This window comes from Ursus maritimus, unplaced genomic scaffold, assembly GCF_017311325.1.
Source record: "Ursus maritimus isolate PB19 unplaced genomic scaffold, ASM1731132v1 scaffold_25, whole genome shotgun sequence".
In the NCBI taxonomy this organism is placed as follows: domain Eukaryota; kingdom Metazoa; phylum Chordata; class Mammalia; order Carnivora; family Ursidae; genus Ursus; species Ursus maritimus.
Window position 1 is genome coordinate 35,251,210 of NW_024425008.1, and position 23,485 is coordinate 35,274,694.

The 23,485-nt window shown below is 43.8% G+C and overlaps 1 protein-coding gene and 1 long non-coding RNA gene across 3 annotated transcripts in view; one reads left to right on the plus strand and one right to left on the minus strand.

Annotated features, from left to right (window-relative positions):
* Positions 1-4,353: 4,353 nt before the first annotated feature.
* RHOJ (ras homolog family member J) overlaps positions 4,354-23,485 on the minus strand; it is an 81,169-nt gene continuing 62,037 nt past the window's right edge. Inside the window, exons 3-5 of one of the 2 annotated variants that reach the window (XM_008701124.2) lie at positions 16,927-17,091; positions 14,688-14,783; positions 4,354-6,515 (exon numbers count right to left, since the gene is read on the minus strand). In XM_008701124.2, coding sequence (XP_008699346.2) covers positions 6,369-6,515; positions 14,688-14,783; positions 16,927-17,091 — 408 coding nt within the window. In that variant the 3' untranslated portion in view covers positions 4,354-6,368. Of the gene's footprint in view, positions 6,516-9,487; positions 10,115-14,687; positions 14,784-16,926; positions 17,092-23,485 lie in introns of those variants that run through there. The other variant, XM_008701128.2, reaches the window with a different exon arrangement.
* On the plus strand, positions 15,632-16,975 carry LOC103672414. The gene is made up of 3 exons (XR_571161.2): positions 15,632-15,749; positions 16,406-16,473; positions 16,900-16,975. It is a non-coding gene; the product is annotated as an uncharacterized LOC103672414 (long non-coding RNA).

Consider the following 23,485-nt stretch of genomic DNA (forward strand, 5'->3'; position numbering starts at 1 on the left):
AGTAAAAAGACATTGAATAAGTGAATACAGCCCTGGTCTGTGCGTAGGACAATAAGGATAGAAATCTGTGGAAGGCCCCGGTTAGAGGACATGTTTGTGGTCGACCCTTATTTTGGCATCTAGAGCACGTCTTAAGCAATGCAGACGGACGCTTCATCAAAAGGTTTATGCCTCGGAAATTTGTTTTATCTTCATTGTGTAAGTTTATAACTTCCTGTGATATGAATCTTGTTGCTTCGTGGAAAATCGTTTTGGAGGGCATTTTTTTTTTCTCTCCCTTATAAACACCAAAAAACCTTGAAGAACAGAAGTACTTCCGATTTAGCAGATCTTTCAAACCAGATGCTGCTTTTTCTGCTTTTAATTCCAGAATAGGCTTATTGTTTTACCACAACTGGGCAGCACATGACAGGCTTCTGAAAGCCTTTTTATTCATCCCATAAATGTGAACGACTCAAATATTAGCCTAACGAATACCCAAGGGGTAGGACCAGAGGGACAAACAAAGCCGATGGTTTCTTCATCAGGCAGCCACACAGTTGGCTGTAACAACGGATAGTAAACTTGGTCGTCTCATCAATCAGTACCTCTCAAACTTTAATGTGCAGATGACCTGGCGGTCTTATTAAATGCAGATTTGGATTCAGGAGGTCTGGGCTGGGCCTGGGTTTCTGTAATGCTAACTAGCTCTTCCGCAGTCATGAGGGCTATGGGTCCCCAGGACGCACGTGGAGTAGACAATTTCCCATTCTAACGGAGGCCAGGGGAAGGCAGTTTGCTCAAGAGGCTGATGAAGACACCCTCAGATAACTCAGAAATGAGAGCAGGAGAGAAGACTATTTAATGACTTTAAAGTCGGAACAAGGCACAAAGCAAACCGCAAGGTTAAAGAGAACGTGAAATAATATTCCATTAATTACGAAAGTGTACACAGAATAGCCATTACATGAGAATCAGGTTGTAAGAAAGGCAAAGTCCTTCCCTTGTCTATCATTTCCCCTGTAGTGATCACATGGGGAGCCACGTGGACTGTTGTAGTTGGGATAAAATTCTGCTGAGATGTACTTAAACAGTAATTACTGTTTACTCAGGACAAAAAAAACAAACAAACAATTTAAGGCAGGTGATGCAAAGAATGTAGTATTCATTACCCTTCCTGCCCATGGCTCCTCTAGGAGAGCAAGACCAATTGCTTTAAAAAAATTGACTTAAAAAATGGCAGGTGGTGGTAATTTGAGATATGTATTTATAAAGCTGTCCCAAACATACCATCCTGCCATGAAAGTCTTCCTATTTTTTCCTGCAAAGAATTAACATAAACTCAAAAGACGGGCATGCGCAGCGTTACTGGGAAGCTTGGGGAGCTAATATGGCTTGTAGGCGAAACTCAGTTCTGCGCCTTCAGGACCCTCTCCTCATATTGCCCCAGACATCATATCCCCTAAAACACCGATCAGACCCCATTTGTCAAAGGTAACTGCATATACTGAAAGGCTTGGAGGACATGGCTGAAAACACGACAAAATCACTCTGGCTACAGCGGCAAGAAGATTTTGCGCCACTGCAGAACTCAGGACACAACGAAATGATGAGGGCAGAACATGTTTAGAGCACACACGCACAAAACGACTCTGGATTTTGACATAATGTTCTCTACGGACGAAAAAAAATAGATTGTGACCGAGACTAATCATGCAGCTTTTACTCTAATTTCCTGTCCTGGAAGTTAAAAGCCAAGAACTGTTGTTGAACTTGCATCCCTGAATTCACAGATGAGCCAAACCCTCCTTGACTCATTCCTCCCCTAACCCCCAGAGATCTCCAATGAGCACTGCCCAGCCTCTGAAGCCCGAAGCGCCTCCGTGTAGAGCTCGGCGTTTTCATCTCCTTTCTGGGCTTTGTGGACACTGAAGCACCAGGCGTTGTTGCTTTAGCTCGTCTTTTGCGTTCGGTGATTGTTGTTGTGCATGCTAAAGGCCACCGTTCTGTTTGGAGATACTCCACTGAACATGAATGCATATCTCTCACACAAGCAATCGTCTTTCCAGATGTCTCAAAGTCATCCTTTTCAGATTCGAAGTCATGCTAGTGCTTAAAAAACTTCAAGACAATTGATTCACTCCTACTCCTCGGTAAATTTCCCCGACCATCTGCTCCATATTAGCAGAGATGGTGCAAGCATGGTGGTCCGCCCACACTGCTACTGAAGACCCACAGGGCACTGTCCAGAATTTCATCATTTTAAAGGAATGGTGAGGTGGAATTATCTAGAATTATCATATGATGAGCCCTCTAGGCTGACTCTGGAACGCTCTTCGCATGAACGGTCCTCCTTTCTTCCCTAGGGCTCTGGAGGCCAGGCAGAACTTAGCCACTGCCTAGGAGAATTGTCAGGTGTGTGTGTTTTGCCTTGTGTTTCATTTTCGTTTTCTCTCCGTTCTCTAAATGGTTCCTTTCTAAAAGTACTTAACTTCCTTTGGAAGAAACTCGGTTTCCCCCATCTTCTTCTTCCCTTTCTGTTCCTAATGGTTCTTGAAATGAAAATATTCTGCTGAGTTTCCTTATGTGTACTTGGCAGCCTACTCAATAGCTTGTAAGAGAGTAGCTGGTGCCCTGTGGCTCTCACAGTTGAAAGAGAAGGCACATTTTGCGTCCTGGCATCCAGACATAGAGGCTGAAGGCATAAAGGGTTAGATAATCATCTCCAACATGGTGCCAAACATTCCTTTAAAGCAAAACCTCAATTTCTAATCTTCCATCACTTTGGTCTCATGGATGAATTTGCCTTTGCGAATGCAATACTACTTCTTTAAAGGCTTACCTCAGGTCAAGTATTTCTTTTTGAACACTCTACCTGGCGAGTTTATTAACTGCTTACAAGAACCTCCACTCCACATAATGTACATTTTTGTTGGCCTCAAGTTTGGGGTTTAACTTTCTTTAATTTCCCTTTAAATTGTGAGCATGGTTGTTATTTCTCCTTTGCTACCATTTAAATATTATTTCCTCATTGATGGTTCTCTGCAAATTGTGTCTGGTTACATCCACTGTATCTGGTACTTCTTTTATGGACCAGAAATCTTCCAAATGGTTCTTTGTGTATCATGATCAGACATATTGTTATTGGAGTCTCAGGACCAAAACTTCCTTCTTGTTCTATGTGTGTGACTTATTTTTTTCATTTCCCAGTTTACTGCTTCCTGGTTTAGGCTTGCTGTAGTATTGCATTCAGTAATTGTTCTTTGAGTATAACTTTTCTTGGCAGAAATCAACCCAGATTACTTACCGTGACATGGCTTTGACTCTGGTGGTAGTCTTTTGTGTTTGCAAAATAGCCCAGGGAGTCCATTAATTCTACCAAATAACCAACCATTTGATCAAAAAAACAAAGTTGTCAAACTAGCTACTTGATTAAACCATTAGATTGGGATTAAATTGCTGTATCCTGTGCCATTAGATTGGGATTACAGTACATTGTATGTCGTGGATTCCAAGCATACTGCAGATCAAATTCTTGTCTCTAGGTTATTACTGGTGTGATGGACTATCTAATTTATAGTGGCCTAAGTCATGTATTTGATCTGTAGGACGAACAAATGCAACTCCAATAATACACCTGCAGAACTACAACTCAGTATGTGAGGTCATGAATAGAGGGCGCAGGATGGGAAGGAGAATGCTGATGTCTATTCCAGCTCTGCCACAACACATTTCTTTTGACCCATCTGGACTTGAGTTTCCTCATTTGTAGAATGAGGGAGTTGGACTATATTTTCTGGGGCCTCTTCTAGCTCTGAAAAGTGAAGACTCTACCCTCCAATGGAGATTGGCTGCCCCTTCTTGACTCTGGAAAATGGTCAAGGGTCAAGGATCCTTCTTCAGATCCTTCTTTTGGATCTCTTCTGATCTTTGGCTTCAGAATATAGTTTTGTTTAATCTTATGGCAGGAAACACTTTTTAGTGAAATGAACTACCTCTTGCCATGAAACAGGGAATACATGGTTAATTTGGTGGAATGACATTAACTCATTTAGGTTGTTTTATTCTTCATTATTTTACTTAATAATGAGCTCCTATGACCTTGAGGTAATGAGTCTCTCCACCCAGACACTAACAGTCTCTCTCCAGGTTCTGGTTCTAGGTGAGAGGGTGATCTTCTCACTGTGAACAAGTTAATCCCCATGGTCCAGTAGGGAGGTGATGACCTGGGGAACCATTTGCTTATTGGATGCACACATCTGGAAAATTCTCCTTGGTGGAGCAAACATACAGCACTGACTTTTTCATCCATATCAATGAGAAGTGAGGAATGGCCCTTTAGTAAGATGTAACTATGCAATAATACAACAAACCTGGCTAACAGCATTTAATTTATTACAGGGCTAAATGCTCATTATTGTCTGTAAAGAATGAATCCATAACTTCTGCAGAGTTATAGTTTATGCACAGTTGACTTCCATTTACAGGGGAAGAAAGTCCTAGTTGTCTCTAAATGTCAAGCTTTTACTTACAAAACTCTCGTTTTCTTTTAGTTTGGAGGGTGTGTCTGTGTCTGTGTATGCGTGTGCGTGTATGTGCATGTTTAAGAAAATGTTTAGCGACTAGATGGGAGAGCGGGGAAATAGGACTTGCAACATGGAAGAAGGGAAAACACATTCCAGAAATTCTAAACAAACAAACAAAACCCAAACAACTGAGGGGATGTCATGGAAGGTCTTAACAGAAAAGACCCACATCATATGTTTCTCTTTTATGGACTTTCTCCAGGAGCAGAAGGGACTAGAAAGATTGGATTTTTCCAACAGAAGGAGTGTGAATCTGGAAATTTTTATGCTAAGACTGGTGTAATTTGATGCTGCAAAGAGGCACTTTGCTTATGCAATTGAAATAAAAAGTAAAGTGCCTACCTGGGTTTTTCCAGGGTAATTGTAAGCAAATAAGACCAATTAGGAGACTTTATCCTCTCTAATTAAAAGCTAGGAAATAATTCACTCTGTGATAACAAGAATCCCTGGCTCTTTGGAAGAGGCATATAAAAAGGGCACATCATTCTTTACTGGGGGCTTTGACTTTCCAAGACAGAGGGTCCTGTTCTATAGAGCAAAGCATTTTGGAAGCAGGGGATAAACAGATTCAGAGCTTGGTACCTGCAGATCCATCCCCTAAATACACGTTTGGGACAATGAGTGTAGGAAATAGGCAGAGGCAATATATTAGTACCAGCTGTACTTGGACAGTGTCATTTAAACAGAACAGGGAGCGGATGTGGGCCAACCTGAGAATCCCTTCAGGTTGAAGCAAGTGGAAATATGGAAACACATTGCTTAACCTGTGGGGACTTTTAAACATTTACTTTTTCATGCCCATGGCCAGGTCTTTCTTTTAGATCTGGTTATTATTGGGCAAGGGAGAAAGTGAAATTAAGGGAGGAAAAGGGCATGCGCCCGGAAAGGGAGGGAGCAGGAAAGTTAATTTTGCTGAATAAAGAATATTTTAAAACCTAGGTCTGCCATATTCTCCCTCAATCAGTTTGATTAAAAAGCAGAAATACTACTTTCTTGAACATAGTTCATTTGTAATTTGCCATGACAATATAAATATGGAAGAAGAATAAGGCTACCCATCAGTGAAAGCACTTCCAGGGTGAATCTTTGGCAGAAATGTGGGCCCCACAAAATTCAGGTGCTGCTTTTCCTTGGCTTTGTAAATTTCCAAAAGTTGTAACATTTTCTTGTTTTCTTCTTACTGTCAGGCATTCCTCTAGAGGTACCTGCTGGTTCTGATAGCTTTGGTAGAAACAGACTGAAAATGGAAATGAATATAAAATACTTTGTCTTTAGGCTAATTTGGTATGGACTTGTAAGGCCTGAGGAAATTGGTAAGTTAGTACATTTCTTAAAATAATACAAATAAATGCAAGACACATAGGTCGAACAACAGATTCGGGAAAAAAGGTTAGTAGAGTATTCCTGTGTTTTGTAGAAGACATGGGGTAAGGCCACCAATACAGGAACCGACTTCCTCTTCCGGTTTCTGGGTGATGATTTCCCGTCAGCTTCCCGTTCGTGGAGGGGAAACGCAAAACGCAACATGGTCTTTGCCTTCGTGTGCGACACGGTCAGCCGGCGCTGGCTGACGTCCGGCGGGCTCAGCATTCTCCTGGAGGGTGCGATGCGGGCGCTTCGGGCTGGTAAGGGGGACGTGGCAGTTGGTGTGCTGTGCTTGCGGGGGGCTCCCGGGGTAGGAGCAAGGCTCCGTGCAAAGGGGCTTCCTCTCTGGTCGTGCCCTCCTTCCTGGCTTGAGCTTGGCCTCAGAGGTCGGCGCCACTCTCACCCTTACGTGGGGTGGAAGCCGGTCCCCCAGCAGCCTCAGATAATTGAACAGCAGCCGTGACACTCAGAGCAGCGTTTCTTCTTTTTCTTGGGGTGGAAAATGGTGAGGATCGCTTCGTCAAAAACCGCTTTGAGACCTTTCTGAGTTAGGGCCGAGCATTCCAAGTAGCACTGTGCTCCGATCTTCAACACAAAAGGGAGAGAGAGCGGCGTGAGAGGGAAAGAAAAGAGAAAAGCAGAGTGGTATCAGCCCCCTGCCCAGCCAAGCGCTGCGTCTGCTTGTCCCACAAACAGCCCTGGGGTTGGTTTGGATTGTTGTTGTTTTGTTTTTTTTCTTTTGCATTTCCATTTGCATCTACTATCCTAATTTTTATATTTTTTACTTTTGATATGAGCAATGAATGGTTGTGGATTGCCTTTGGTTAAGCAGTAAGTTCTGAAAGAGAGCTATAGCTGCCCATTCCTAATATGAGAATATAACAATGTAAAAATTGAGAGAGGATTCAAAAGCAGTGACTCGGTTTAAATATACTCTGTGAACAACAGGGCTACATGATGTTGTTTTTAGCACCCTTTCATATGCGCGCGGAATGTGTGAATCTGGTACAAGTGAAGTGTATCTCCTTCTGTATGCGGGAAGGGAGAGTGTCGACTTGGTTGGTAAAGCACAGAGAAAGGGAGTGGGCGATACGGTTTGACAGGTCATTCTTCACTACAGTGCACATCTGGTGAAGTCTCTCTCAGCAAGGTAATATCCAATTGGTATAATTGTTTGGTTTTAACATACTCTAAAAGGCATATTTCTAAGGAGTTGAAAACCCAAAGCATGTAAAATAAAAATCATAAAATACATTTACTGATGGAGACACCCTCCTTGTTAGCACACGTTGTAAGTGTACTTAAATGATAAAAATATTTTGTTCTTGCTTAGGGCTTCATTTCAAAGCTTTTGATGATTTCATACTATGGTGTATTTGATAATCACAAAAATCCCTTTGAGGAATGTAGGAATTCAGTCCAGAACTATAGCTTCTCATTTAAAAAATAGCAAACCAGAGCAGACCATGTTTGGCAGTCAAATTCATGAGACTGTTCGCGTGAGGGAGACTCAGTTTTAATTGCTCATAAGCTTGGTATGAGCAAATGATATGATGTGGGCCTTTTAATATTAGGGACATCTGGAGAAATGCTTTTATTATATACTTCACATTATAGGAATAACTGAAAAAGTAAAGCAGATTCACAAGACGGTAGTTGGATGGTGAGGCCTTGGAAGCCACAGCAGAACATGACTAAAGCAGGGGAGCAAAATCAAAATCACATGCCTATTCCAGTAGCTTCTGTTAATGAGGAAAGCAGGGCAGGTGCCAGACAGGAGGGACAGGTGGAAACTATGGCAGACATGAAGCACACATCCCCTCTAGGGCTGGCAGTCTTACTCTGCTGTGGACCATCGTTCCCATGCTTCGCTCTTGCCCGTCTTTGTACAGTTGGACTTTCGGATTTTTAGTTGATAATTACCAATTTAAAAAATACTCTGTGGGCCAACCAAGACACTAATGTGTGATTTCTTTGGCAGCGACCAGCCAGTTTGCAGTGTGGACTAAAGGAATTTGTAGTTTAGCTTAGGGTAGAGTGAGAACAGCCCCAGAAGGTAAAATGTTTTATTTAAGGGCACCCAACCAGAAAGTGAAAGAACTAGACCAGAATCTGGGTCTCTTGGCGTGTGTTCTTTTCTTTGTTCCTCCACAGTTACCCTTATCACTCAGCTCTGCGTGGGGCACCTGGGGGGCTCAGTCGATTAAGCATCTGCCTTCAGCTCAGCCTGGGATCGAGCCCCACGTGGGCTTCTCCCTCTTCTCCCTCTCCCTCTGCAGCTCCCCCTGCTTGTGCTCTCTCGCGTTCTCTCTCAAATCAATCAATCAATCAGTCAATAAAATCTTAAAAAAAAAGAAACTGATCAAAAATTAAGCATGAAATAAAGTTTTTCTGGTTGGGTCCAGATATTATGCACCTTTTTTTCCCTATAAAGAATAGATACTGTATGAGCTAAAGGAAAATACCCACAGAAAAGATGTTGGATATTAAAAAACTATCTTATGGTTTCATTTTAACCGCGGTTTGGCCTTTGGATTAAAAAATGGCTTTTTTATATGCAACTGATGAATCACTAAACTCTACCACTGAAACAAACAATCAAAAATTGACTTTTTTAAATGGTTAAAAACAGTTGGATGCAAAAGATGGATAAAAAATAGAGAAAGTTTTCCTAATAATGTCATGAAATGTCATCGATTACATTTTGGGATTGTAGCCAGTGCTTGCTATGAACATGTGAAACGTACACCACTCTAGAGAAGAAAGATGTCAACTGAACAACTGCTTGTAATGTCCTGCCTCTTCTCTGTCATCCTGAAAAAATACCCAGAGAGTGCTGTGCGGCCGTTCTATCTGGAATGCCTCTCCACTAAGATCACAAGCCTCCCTCAATTCCGGAGATTACAGGAGAGCTGGGCTCAGTTCACACGTGGGGCTCTGGGCGGGGGTATGGTGTCGTCCTCCCTCCAGAGTGCCGTGAGCCGCATGGCAGGGCTTGCTTTCTGGAGGTGGAGGAGGAGCCCACCTGTGTCTGTCCCCATTCGGATATTTCTGAAGATAATGAAACAGTGGATCAAGGCATTATTGTGTAACTGGGTTAATAGAACATTGTTTCGGACTGATAGTTCCAGGAAAAGTAGCAAACGGATTTGGGGTGTGATTTGGGAAATATGTGTGAGAAACAGAACCCAGTTAGAAAGCAGCTATTTTGTTAACCATGTATCAAGGGCTCTGAGGGTCAGAGAGAAGACTTCATCACCGGGTTCAGGGAAAAGGCACAGCCACGTTATAGACATAGCTAAAAAGAAACCACCTCATTTACGACCTCAATGGTGTGAAATGGAAAACTGTCTCAAGGAAACATGGCTTTCCTTACAGCTTCCTCTGCCTCTTGGAGCAAAGGGACCTACATAGCCAAATATTTAGAATGATCCGTAAGAGCCCAGGATTTGTGGATGCTTGTTTAGATACACATGTTAGCAATCTGTGACATGCTTTGCCAAAATGACTTATTTTCCAGAAAAAAAGTAGAGATTGAGGAATGTACACTGAGAGAACACTTTTCTCATAGCTTTTTAATAGCTGGAATTTATCACCCCAAAGCTGGGCAATTTATCAGACATGTACAGAACAGACAAGAGTCTGACAAGAAGAAATTAAGCAAACAAACAAATGGACAAATAAAACCCACAGTGACCAATCGAGTGAAAGAAAATCTCCTACTTCTTCCAGGTTGTCCTTGCGGAGGTGGGACAAGTTCTAGAATAAAATAGAGCGTAACTGGAAGGAATAAAGGCAAAGAGATCTTCCCAGCCATAGATGCTTCCCAGAGGCACGTGAATGTAATGACAACTATAGTTTGCTGAGCTGGACCTCACATTTCATTGGGTCACTTAATCGCTGTAAGGACTTTGCGAGGTAAGTCTGTCACCATTCTCATTTGGAGCTCAGCAAACTGACGCTAGAGTGAAGAGGTTACCTCTGGAACGGCACACAACGAAAACAATGTCAGAGGTTTGAATCTGTCTGTCCTGTGAGCCAGAGTCTTAACCACTCTGTGGGGCTGCCTCTAGCACAGGAAAAGAAATGTGGCCGAAAGAGCAAAACTAATGAACAAATGGAGACGTTGTTTTGGATGTAGTGAGGGCGATGAGGGAGGATTGGGCCAAAGAGCGAGGCATTTCCTATAAATGGAGAGAAGAGAAAATATTAGTGGAATAAACAGAGGAAGCTGGTATCTAAACAACCAGTGAATAACCGAGAAGTTTTTTCTCTCTTATTAAGAATTAGGAAAGGTGCAGGCAACTTGAAAGCCAAGAAAAGGAAAAGGAACCCAACAGCTTGTGCGATAAATTTCATCGTAACAAATTGCTCAAAGAGGAAAAATGTTTCTAAGCTGGATGGATTTGCAGCTGATTTTTTGTAAGATTATAAAGCAGAGATTGCCAGCTCAGGGGTGGATAGATAATGTGCGTGCACTGCTCGAGTGTAGGTTAATGTGGAGTGGTGGGGATTGTGGCAAACTGAAGGGTATGTACCTTGTCTAAAAGACTGTTGAAGGGTTAGGGTTGCAGTTGATGAGGAAATGCTGGCCTAGCGTTGCCAGACCTTCTGATTTTTTTAAAGAAGCCAGAAATGTGTATGTATCTGCATGAGAACTTTCCATTGTTCAATGTTGGCCACTAAATCACATTAAAAATACATGTGTGGACTGATGAAAGCATTTGTGGGTGGAATTTTGCTCATCACTTCCCACTGTACTCCCTGTGCTTTAAAGGATGCCTTTACATGTACTGGTCTCTCTATTTGGAATTTTTTTCTCCCTAGTCCCCAGTTGTCCATCCGACAAACTGGTCCTTATTCTTCAAACCTGGCTCAGATGTCACCTGCTCTGAGAAGCTGTCTTGGAATCCTCCTTTCCTGAATGTGTCCATCACTCCCCTTTCTCTGCTACCTCAGTACTAAGTATTCATTCAGGGGACAGGCTTTTGTTTGCTGGTCACCCTCCTTTTCTGGCCTAGGGGCCTCTTGAGGGAAGGGGCTTCATTTTGGCAACCCAGACCCCAGCAGTGAAATAACCAATTTTCAGTGACCATGAGAGAAAGAAGAAATGGCTGGCACACAAAACAAGGAGGGTAGCAGTGAGTTTTGCAGTTAGTAGGTGGGAATTATTATTATTTAAGATTTTGTTTGTTTATTTAACAGAGAGAGAGAGAGAGAAGGAGAAAGCAGGAGCCAGGGGGAGAAGCAGAGGGAGAAGCAGAGGGGGAAGAAAACTCCTCGCTGAGCAGGAAACCTGATGCAGGAACCCTGTGATCATGACCTGAGCCGAAGGTAGACGCTTAAACACCTGAGCCACCCAGGCGCCCCAGTAGGTGGGTATTAAAGACCCCGGTTGATTAAGATGATTAAACATTGAGTAACGCCTGGGTGACTCAGTCAGTTAAGCGTCTGACTCTTGGTTTCGGCTCAGGTCATGATCTCACGGTCGTGGGATCGAGCCCCGTGTCGGGCTCTGTGCTCAGCGCAGAGTCTGCTTCAGATTTTCTCTCCCTCTGCCTCCTGCTCTCTCTCTCTCTCTTAAATAAATAAATAAATAAATAAATAAATAAATAAGTCTTAAAATAAATAAGTTAAGTCTTAAAAAAAAAGATGATTGAACATTGATTACAGGATTTCTGCAGCAATTTTGCTGTTTTAAACCCACTGGTTTAAGCAGACTTGTTCCAAAGCCAACGGGAAACAGGTACCAAGACAAAGAGTGAGAACAGCAGTAAGAAAAGCACAAGGTGAAGGGGATAGCAGGAGAGGCCAGAAAGAGGCTGGAGGCTGAACAAAGCAAAACGTTTTGTCAAGGAATACCTCAGGAAGTCTGAAGTCAGAAAATACAGGTTTAGGTTGTGTCAAATGGACTTGGGAAAGAGAATGCACAGAGAACTATAATCTTCGAGCTATGGTGTAGCAAGGCGCCCAGCACATGCCGGGTGTTCGGTCAGTTACTGACAAGTAAACCCGGTGATAGTAAGGACATGCGCAAATGAGGAAAGCTGGCTGGAGATTAAGAAATGCAATAATGACAAGAAGAGGGAGGATCAAACAAGTAGAAGGACAAAAATGAATATTTATCATCAATTGGTACAAAATATTTATGCAAATGTGGTTGATGTTTGACAAGTGTAAAGAATTGTAAATATGTATGATATGAAAATATCCTTTAAAAATAAAATGCCCTTTGAGACTAAAAAGAGATTGATGGATGAAAAATGCTTTGGACGTTGAAAAGTACTGAACAAAAGGAACCGAATATGAAAAATCTGAACTAGCAAAGCATTTAAACTATGGGGAGAATATGCGCATTAAAATACAGGGCTTCAGTATATAAAAAAGAAGCCCCAAACCTAAGGGTTTTTTTTTTTTTTTTCAGAATAGAGGAGGGAAGCAGAGGAGCATGGGGGTTAAAGCGGTTTCATAGCCCAGCTCTGCCTTCGCCTCTCCGAGCCTCAGTTTCCTCTAGGAAAGTGGAGCTAGTAATACACACACCTCAGGGGGTCGCTGTGAGGATTAATTAAGACAAGGCATGCAGAGCGCTTGGCATAAAGCCCAGCACACGGCAAACGCTCCGTAGATGCTTGCTGTTATTATGAGCTACTTGACAGGAAAGTCAGGGAGCAGAGAAACTTAGAGCATCTCTATAATTACATGCATTGTGATGAAACAAGTTAAACTCTTGCTTGGATTTCTTCTAAATTGGATTTCGTAAGCTAAACATGATTCGCTCCGTTTCTGAGAGCAGTTGCTAGGAGAAACTGGCAAAAGGCAACAGAGTGGTGAACTCAGCCATTGTTCCTAAAATAAGTATGAAACGAGATGGCGGCTGTGGAGTGGCTTCTTTTCAGAGGGAAAAACAACTTCCTAAATGAGAAGTCAGGCCAGGACGCCGACAACATGTTGGTGGAGATAGGACAGAAGCAAGGGACACAGAGACCAAGCTCCTGCAAAACGCACCAGCTGATTCTCTGGGGGGACCTCCGGGTTGTGAAAAACGTGTAGCTGGGACTCACATACAATTGTCTGTGGAGCCATATGTCTGTGTGCCTTAGTGAGGGAAGTTAACTGGAATGTGTGAGGAGGAGGTAGAAGAACCTATAGGCGTGTACCCATTTTACAGGAGGCAAAATAAATGGTTGGAGGAGACAGTTTACACCGTGGTCAGGTGCACAGGGGTGACATCCACAGATCCGGATTAAAGTCGCTCATGTGGTTATCAGCTGTGTGAATCCAACATGGTCATCTCCCTAAGACTCTGTTTCCTCACCTGCAAGGGGAGACAAACACTGTCTGCTTCAGAGGGTTACCAAGAGGCTGAAATGAGACAGAGCCTGTGAAGTGCTTAGTATCGCGAGAACTCAATGAATGGCTCGAATGAGTAGTCCTGACATGATATTCACGGAAGTAGGAAGTGTTGTCTCAAGTATGTATGAGACATTCTCATGTATTGCATCCATAAAACAATAGTTCTATTTAATTCATTTCTATTTGAGTGTATCGCTTAGTCTTGGTGCCTAGAAGAACATTTTAAGAAGAGAAATGCATACATTTTTATTCGGGAAGAATTTGTAGGTTCCTTCCTGACCGGTTTAAAAGGGTGACTCCTTCTCTGCCCAGGGAATGCGTTTTGCAGGGTTAGTTACTTTAGAAACTTTAGTTACTTAAAGATTTTATTGATCTATTTATTTGGGAGAGAGAGAGAGCACGAGCACGAGTGTGTTGGGTGGGGGCTGAGAGACCATCTTAAGCCGACTCCCCGCTGAGCTCAGAGCCCGACTTGGGGCTCGATCTCATGACCACGAGATCATGACCTGAGCTGAAACCAAGAGTCAGATGTTCAGATGACTGACCCACCCAGGCGCCCCCAGAAGCTTTGGTTCTTTAGAAAAAGAGCAATTTCTGAAACCTCTAGCCTGGGCCTAGGGGTTTGTGACTAAATCAATGAGGTGGACTGAGGTAATGGAAATATGATTGCAAAGCCTCCTCTTGCATAAAACACCTCCTCCTCTTGTGTCCATTTTGGCGTCTGCTTTTGTACACATCTGGGTGGTGACTGGGAGACAAAGATTTGGTCTAAAAAATTCCCCCGTCAGAATCACCATTCATGCGACGCTCTCAAGAACGGAGAAAGGTCGGTGAAAACAGTCCCAGCTGTGAGCTAGTTGTGACTGACTGTCAGCAGCTGGTTACCTTCTGGTCTATGCTGATCTTCTAGACGCTGTTTGTGGCACAATCCAGCCTCTCAGAGTGGCTGTTCATTAGATAGTGAACGAATACAACCCTACCAGACGCTACTCTCTTTTTCCCAAGGAAATCACAAAGTGCCTTTTATGGGGTCATTTCAATGAATTGCATTGATAACAAGCAGTGAGATATACAAATACATATCTAATGACTCCCCTTATTCACACTAAATACAGCCACTGGATATTCGGAAGGTTGCTAAATCAAATGATAAGTGCTTCAGTGGTTTAAATTCACCAAGTTTCTTTCCTAACAAGGAACAGACAATGGTGGCTGGGAAGAATGCTAACCACCAAATGGTCCCTTCCAGCCTACCTAGAACAGAGGGGACAGCGTGAAGCAGGCGGAAGGTCCTTGAACACGGTGCACTTTACAGCAAAAGCCTACGCGGCTCACCCCTTCCAAATCATACACCAAATTCTTGTCTCAGCATATATTTAAAATGAAATTCAAATCTGACTGTACCGCTTTTGCAAGCTTCACACCATGCTCGTAAGTGAGAGGTTTCTCTTTCACATACAGCAAACGGGCCAAGGTTTTGGGGTCATCGCGGAGATCAATCTGGCAAAAAACAAAACAAAACAAAACAAAAAAACCACATGTGATAAACTCACTTATTTTGTTCAGACCTAACCAGCGATTTTAACCGCGATTTTAAACTGTGACATGGTAGAGTCCCCCGCCCCCCCCCCAGCTTATGATCTATGAAGTGGCTTACTTTTCTTTAAGGAGGCACACACACATACCCATGTTACATCTAAAAAAGTAAAGCAGTTTCTTTGTAAATGTAAACATCAGGCTTTCCATGTACTTTCTTCTTCAAAAGCAAGTCCTCTGGGAGCTGAGGACTTACTCCAAGTATCCCATGGTTGTCTCAGGCATTTCTGAAATTTCCTTTTTTAGATCGCACTTATAGGAGATGCACGATGATCGATCAGTTTTATTTCCTTACAGTGATGCCTCATTTCATCCCAAATTGTATTACTCATTTCTTAGTAGTCTGTTTCCTGGCTCTGAACACATCTTTGTCTTCACCCTCACTGGGATAAAGATTTGCTTCCTGTGAGGATATTCTAAGGAATGTCACTGCAGGCTCTGAAGGCACGTCCTAAAGAGGAATTCCCAAAGGCTCTGCTCAAAGAATAAGCATTAATCTTTTCAAAGGCAAGACTACTTTGAAAATGGCATATAGGTTTGGATTAGTTTTGATAATTTAATTAAATATTTTAGTTGCTTTAAAATCTCACTGTGTGTGTGAACCTAGGCATCCATGAATGGGTGTAAATGTGGGCTTGAATTGTAAAGAAAAACCAGTATATTCATATCTTAGAGTTCCATTTATAAGCACATTGCTCAGGTTTACTAACTTGTGGGTTTTTTCTTTTTTGGTCTTGATTGTTCAATGCAGTGCCCACCAATGGTAAAATCAGCTCAAATTGCACAAAGGTGTTTATGTCCTGTTACATATTTTGGCAACGGGGATCCAGGCTCCATCAATATGGCCAAACATTATCATCTGGAGTTAAGGTAAAAGATTGCATTTTGGGGCGCCTGGGTGGCACAGCGGTTAAGCGTCTGCCTTCGGCTCGGGGCGTGATCCCGGATCCCTGGGATCGAGCCCCACATCAGGCTCCTCCGCTAGGAGCCTGCTTCTTCCTCTCCCACTCCCCCTGCTTGTGTTCCCTCTCTCGCTGGCTGACTCTGTCTCTGTCGAATAAATAAATAAATAAATCTTTAAAAAAAAAAAGATTGCATTTAAACAATGATCTTTCAGAGTTGAAGCATTAACTATACTCTGACTTTTAGATGTGTTAATTATCTGTCCATATCTTCTCTGGGAAGTCCTTTTATTATTTTTAAAAGTTTCTCTCTGTTAAACAATGTAAAATGAGAAATAGAAAGCAGGGGCATATGAAACAGATGACAATAAAAATGTATAAAAAACAATAAAAATGTATTATTACATTTCTGTGTCTTTGGATAGTAATTTAGGTTTTAACGTAGCAAAGAACACAATTCTTTCAAAACTATAAAAAGTAGGAACAATCTTGAACACATTTGTGCAATTGGCTTATGTTGGAAATTCAAATTATAGAACTTTATTAGCTTTCGAAACACTTCAAAGCCTTTGACAATCACAGGTTTGTTTATCTGGTACATCTGTTTTTAACTTCTTTCCTAAGATCCGGAAGACCAAGAGGTTTCAAGGGAACAGAGAAGAATGAATTTCTGTCTTCCTTTTCCAGTGGTGGTAAGAAGTTCCTGTCATAATGTGCCCATTCAGACTGCTGGGGTCATTTTGACATTCACACCTATTTTATGTCTTCCAAACAATTGTAGATTTCAGATGAAAAAAAATAGGCAGTAAGTGTGATTGACATCCCACCTCATTCCTCCCACTCAGGGCTGGAGAAGGGTGTTTACTTCAAAAAGTACTTCGTTATTTAAAAATAAAAAGCAGAGAGATTAATTTTTAAAGACCACATCGAAACCTCCTGCTTCACATTAAATAGCTCTATTGTTTTTTTGACCACAGGCTAAATAATCATGCAGATCTTAAGAAAGGCTGTTTTTCGGATTGATGTATCTGAGATACTGTTCTCTTGTGTTGGCGAAATAAGATGGTCAGGAGACACCTAAATTGTCTTTCCTTTTTTGCTGCCCTCCTGCCCTGCAGACCCCACCCGCCATTGCCGCCTCTAACCTGGGTCCCTATGAGGACGTAAGGCACATGAGGCATGCAGTCCTTCAGCTCTGGGACCCATTCCTCCTGGACATTGTGGTAAGAGGCAGGATTCACGACGGAGAAGCAGATCAGAAACACATCGGTGTTGGGGTAGGAGAGCGGCCTCAGCTGGTTGTAATCCTCCTGCAGGAAGAAGAGCAAAGGTTTGTACAGCTTAGGAAAAGGCGGGTCCCTGTGGTTGGGTGTCCGGGGCAAGACTCCACTGCAGCGCCTTGTGACCCGGTTCCTTCCCAGCCCTGGGATCTGGTGATTCCCTCCAGGTATTACTAGAAATAAGGGAGCCGTCAGTCAGGAAAACACCTTTTCCTTGTGGATAGAGATTGTAAATTGCTCCCTTTTAAAGAAGAACTTGAAAATAATTTTTTTAAGTAGCGTTAATGAAATAATTTACATACTATAAAGTTCACCTGTTTATATAATTCAACAAGGATTATGGCAATTCCCTGTCGCATTGGAATTATGTCGTATTGAATATGATTTAAATTAGTGTGCCATTGGTCAAAGCACAGCGATTCTCTTATACAATCTTTAAAAATTGTAAGCAAATTTAATTTAGAATAAGCTAGCTGTAAATGTAAAGCAAAGAGTGGTTGCCATATCGGACACCACAATTTTGTAGAAATAATACTGTGTGGGGGTTTAGAGTTCAGCATTTGGGATTTCCTTCCAAGTCTACCTAGAGGCCATAAGGTGGCCCAGTAAATAAAATACCAGATTAATTATTTTTTTCCCCCAAACACTTTTCAGATCAGAATATGCTCTGGTTGAAGAGTTCCTGGTTACGTAAGATGTTTATGTGTATGCTGTTTTAGTGGGAGACGATAAAGACAAAGCAAAACATCGGATCATCTCAACTTTGGGAAAATGTCAGCAAGTACCTTTTGTATGTGAAGTGCAGGAGAGTCTATGGTAAATCTGCTATTTCAATATAACGTTTTATATTTTCATACACTTTAGTAACACATAAGCCAAAAGTAATTTCATGTGTGTGTATACTTACACTGTATATGCTACGGAGACGTTCATGTCTGCACACCCCGCACTTGACATACTGGTCAGACACACCATGGATACTTCATGTATGTGTAGACACCATGTACATGCACACCCTAGACATACATAGGGCAAGGAAACCTGTATGTTCACACTTATCCCACGCATAGACATGGGCGACATAGCCATTAATTTATTAGGGTCCTGACTACTCTTCCGAACATTTAAAAAAAAATGATAAAACCCATATATGTTCATTGCAAAAATCCAAACATTACCTAGAGTAATACAGAGAGTAGAACTGAAAGCTTGTTTTCACCCTGTATGTGATCTCTACTAGTTTTTCTCTCTTCCCAGAGGGAGCCATGATTTAACAGTATCCTTCTGCATTTTATATATTTACTTATTTAGTTTAAAAAAGATAAATTGATCGCATAGTTCAATTTTTGTGCCATGTGATTTTTTAAACTTGATACGTGATGGATATTTAAAAATATCCACCTTGCTATCCTTCTGTTGACTCTCAGGATGTCTTTATGAAAAAGGAGTAGTATGTACCTACACGTGTGACTGGAAGGAAGTCCCTGGTTGGTGGGCACGTGCTGATCGACTGTTGAGCTACTCCAAGTACCCAGCCCGCAGGGACTCAGCACACAGGCTGCAGCTATTACCACTGCTAATCCTACTACAACCTAAGCAAAGGTTTTAATTATCTAAACAAAATCGGTGTAAGATGGCAAGGATGCTGAAAAATCCTAAGTCCTGAAAAGTGAACTAAAAGAATTGAGAAAATCAGTTATAGTGGCTCATTGATCACATTTCTCTTAAGCAAATCATCAGAGTTGGGTGCACTGCTGAATAAACACTGGTCATACTGGGCTGTTGGGCGGGGCCTGCCGGTTGCATAGCAGCTAAATTGTTCTGTGTGTGTGTGTGTGTGTGTGTGTGTGTGTGTGTGTGTTTTGGCGGTGGCAAGGCAGTGGGGAAGTGGACAGCTGATTTCTTGTCACTATCCCCTCTCCTTTATACGAGAGCCCTGTAACCAAACCTTCTTGCCCATGGTCTCTGCACTGCTCTCCTTTCCCTCTGGGGCTTTCCCTTAGGGAGCAGCTGTGAGGCTTCGGGTTCTTTCCAGGCCATAACTTACAGATGTTCGTGATACCACCTGCTCTCTGCCACTTCATCCTCCCATTTGGATTGTGATAAATGGATCAGGGACCATGCTGTTTTTTTCTCATGCCCTACTTATACCCTGTCCACAGCACACAGTCCGTACATGCCGCTCACGGAGTGGTGCAGCGACCTGCAAACGAGCACATGGCTTTCTGTCGGTCATTTATAGCAGAGTTTTCACTAGAATCACCTGGGGAACTTTAATAACATCCCTACACCCTGCTAGCCAACTACCTGCCTCTCTCCCCACACTTCAGGACCGATTGAATCACAGTTTTTGGAGAGCGGGCTGGGGTATCCGGGCCTTCTGGTGTCATCGGTTTGGAATTGACGTGGAATTGAGAATAACTGATTTGCATCATCCGTATCTTCCTCATTGCTGAGGTTGCGTTAAGGGCTTGGCAAGAAGGGCCAGGCATTGTTTCAGGCACTTACATGCAATACCTTGTTGAATCTTCACAATAGCACTGGAGAGATGGCAGCATCCATATCCGTATTTCATCGAAGAGGAAGTTAAGTTTTAGGGAAGATTGGTAATGAGCTAATGTCTTAGAACTATTGAAAGAGGGGTGGGCTATTTAGCCTGAATCCAGCTGCAGCTCTTAATGGTGACCACATTATTTGTTTCAGCTCAGAACTTTAAGTGACAGTTTAAGCATTTTTTTTTTTTAAATTCAGTTATCTGGGAATCTTAATACAGACTCATGCTTTACCCAGGAATCTCAGAAATGTTGGACTTTGCAGGTTTGGTATTTCATGGCCTGCAGTTGCTAGTAAAGACCACCAGATGGCAGCAGACACTGTATATTTAAAACCTCAAAGCCGGAAACCAAGACCTGCACAGCCGTGTCCCAACGAGATAAGGTAGGAACAGCTATCGAGTGGTCTGAAAGGATCATGTTTATTTGATTCTATACCCAGAAGCTATCAAAGCAATTCTGCTTCCATTCGGGAAGAGCTAAGAAGACCATGGGTTGCTGCGGGGCCTGTAGGTGGGAGTGTGAGAGGAGGTTGGGGTTTTGATCATTTACTCCTGGCAGGGTAGCCAGGGCCCTTTGTCCGTCGTGGGGCTTTATCTTGCTCGGTATTCTGGGTATCTCTTCCTTAGAAGCCTCAGTTCTACTGTGTAACTCCATTCAAAAAGATGGATTAATTGTCTCCTGCACTGTTAAAGATGCTTTATGAAGCCTAGAAGGTGAATAAGAATTGACTCTCCACTTGGGGGAAAGAAAACGAGAATGTAGAAGTAACTCCGTTTATTTGGAAGTGAGGCCGGCCAAGTTTCTCTTGCTCTTTGTTAGCTCTGTGATAATAGAATATTTATTTGACTGGATCAGAGCAGGGCAGAAAGAGGTTTTAGAGCTCGGTTCGTGCAGGGGCTCCCCAAGTGTGACCCTGCCTGGCAGCCTTGGCCTGGGAGTGTGTAAGGGATGCACACCCTCAGGCCCTGCCCAGCCCTCCTGCGGCTGCGGGCCCCCCCCCCCCCCACCATCTGTGTTACAAGCTCTCCAGGTGACCGTGTTGCAATTCAAATGTCACAACTCCAGGTTACTGTACTTCCGGGTCCCCTCAGCTGATTTCATAGTTGAAGAAGCCAGACTCTAGACAGACTGAGTGATTTATTCAGCACCACAGAGCAAACACATCCGTAAAGGAGGCTCGCAGGTGGGCTGGCAGGGCTCCTGTCGCCCCCACTAGCCACAGGCTGCAGTGATGACTGTGGTGGGGGCCTCAGAATGTATAAAGGGAAGCGTCGTCTGGAGAGCGAGGGCTGGGCGGGGGGAGGTTGGGGGTCTGAATTTGTACCAGGCGGTATGTTTTCCACAACAGGGCACATTTGGAGCCCAGCTTGGATGACTGCATGTGGAGATGCTGTAAAGGGGCTATGGGAAATGGAGACGTGGTCTAGCTGGTAGTTGAGGCCCCTTACAATGTTGAGACTGAGAATGGAGACTGCGGCGTGAATGTTTCTAGAGGAGACAGTGTATCAGTCTAAAATTACGGCTTGAGTGGGGCTTTGGAGGGCTAAAATGCACAAGGGGCTGGGGTGGATGGGGGGAGTTCAGGGGATAGGGAGGGATCTGGGGCAAGGTAGGCTTGTGAGTACTTTCCACTATCTTTACCCTGAAGGTGGGAGACTGGTTTGAAGGCAGATCTGGTGCTCTAGGATGACTGCGGTCCACTATGAAGAAAGAGCAGTTCAGGGGCAGCCTCGGCAGATGGCCACATGCCTTCCACATATGTCTGGAACAGCCAGAGCGTCATGGTCCAGGTGGTGAGGAAGGGAAACAGTTCGACCAGTCCTTCTCAGACTTTAGGCACTCCCGAGTCTTATTAATGTGCGGCTACTCGTTCAGCAGCAGATCTGGGATGAAGCCTGAGAATTTATTTCTAACAAGTTTGCTGGTGATGCTGATGCTGCGGGTCCAGGGACCACACTTTGAGTGACAAGGAGAGTTGCACTGAGACCCCACCAACCCCAAGCCCACCCCATCCTCTACCCACATTCAATTGGAAATAGAATTCTGTTTCCAAGTCCTCTTGGGTTTAGTGACATTTATCCCAGATTGTAGCATACACCTCATTTTTATCTTCTCCCATAAGTACACTCAGATGTGTCAGGCTTGGTTTGGAAAATGTGAGCAACATCCAGAGGGGGGGAGTGTAGCAGAGTGCTTAAAAGCATGGGCCAGGGAGACACTTTCTCTGGGTTCACATCCCAGCACTGCCGGTGACTCTCTGTGACATCGGGTAAGTTCTCTCGGCCTCAGTGTCTTCACCTGTAGAATGGGGTTGATAACAGTGCTTGCTCCGTAGGGTTGTTTGAGAATAAAAATGCATTAGTGTGTGTCAACCACTTAGAGCACTGTCTTGAATTAGTAAGTCCCGTGAACAACAGCTGCAGTGGCCCCGCCCTCAGTGGGTACCAGGGCTGAATCTGAACTTCACTTTCTTGAAACTGAATAGTAACAAGACCCACATGCCTGCATACTCTAATTGTATGTGAATCCATGTCCCTACAGCTCCATTTTTAAAAAAATAATTTGAGAAGTAAGATTGTGTCCTACAGTTACTTTTACTGATAACTTGTCATGTTAGCAAACTCCTTCCTGATCTCCAAATTGCACACTTCTAAAACCACATTAAGATGCATAGGAGCAGGGGCTCAGTGGTTAAGCGTCTGCCTTCAGCTCAGTTCATGATCCCAGCGCTCTGGGAGCTCTGGGATCAAGCCCTGCATTGGGCTTCCTGCTCAGCGGGAGGCCTGCTTCTTCCTCTCCCACTCCCCCTGCTTGTGTTCCCTCTCTTGCTGCCTCTCTTTGTGCCCCCCCCCCAAAAAAATGCATATGAGCAGGAAAAGTTGAGTTGCTCATTGAGGAAAATGTTTGTTTTGAGGCATTAGGCAAACTTTCCGTGGAGGGTTGATACCAGATTCCGTGTTCCAGATGGCCCCTTGGGGTCAGCCAATGGCAATAGGGAAGGCTCATGTCCTTCCAAGCGGACCCTGTGTTGCCATGAATGAACCCCAGCTGTACTTGCCTCCCATGCCTCGTCAAGCTCTTGGGGGCAGAGGCGGTTCAGGAATCGGGACAGGTGAAGACATGCAGGGTGCAGTCCTGGCTGAGGGAGGTGTGTGGCTGATGGCCTTTCTCCTCTCACACTTCTCTGGTCACTGGTGACAGCTGAGCTGCTGGGGGCTGTGGCTTCTCCATGACAGACATCATTCCATGCTTGCCAACATACAGACAGCCCCCCATCCAGTGGGGCTTGTATGCAGAGAACCCGGGGGTTCACCTTGCCGAGAAACCCAGCTCCTGACACCAGGAGAGTCCCATTCTTCCCTGGCAGTGCCACCAATGCCACGTTTGCAAATGTGGCCTTTGAGATGTGTCTACCCTGGGGTTAGGCCTGAGGGGCCACAATCTAGGTGGGGCTTTGCCCACACGACTCGTGTTAGCCAAGGGCCCAATGATGGAGGAGGCAAGATGTCTCCTGCCTTGGCAGGCTCTGTTTAGGTGTCTGGGAGCAGGACTGGAGGATGTCTGGCTCTGAGCCATGACCTGGGACAGACCGGGCCCCCAGTTTGGCATTCCTCGGTTGGCAAATGCCCAGGCTTCGCTGTAGTGTCCCCACCCCAGCATCCTGTTCTCTGCTTGGTCTCTAATGACGTACTCGAAACATGCTGGCCTGCGAGTACGTCATGGAAAAGTCGGCTCTGGGGCTCTTTGTAGCCGAGCCAAAGTTCTGAACTCTAGAAACCCCTTTGAGAGAAACTTTCAGTACTACGCTGCCAGGGCCTGTGCTGTACGGCATGACTTGGCATGACCTCAGGCGATTTGGCACGCAGGCC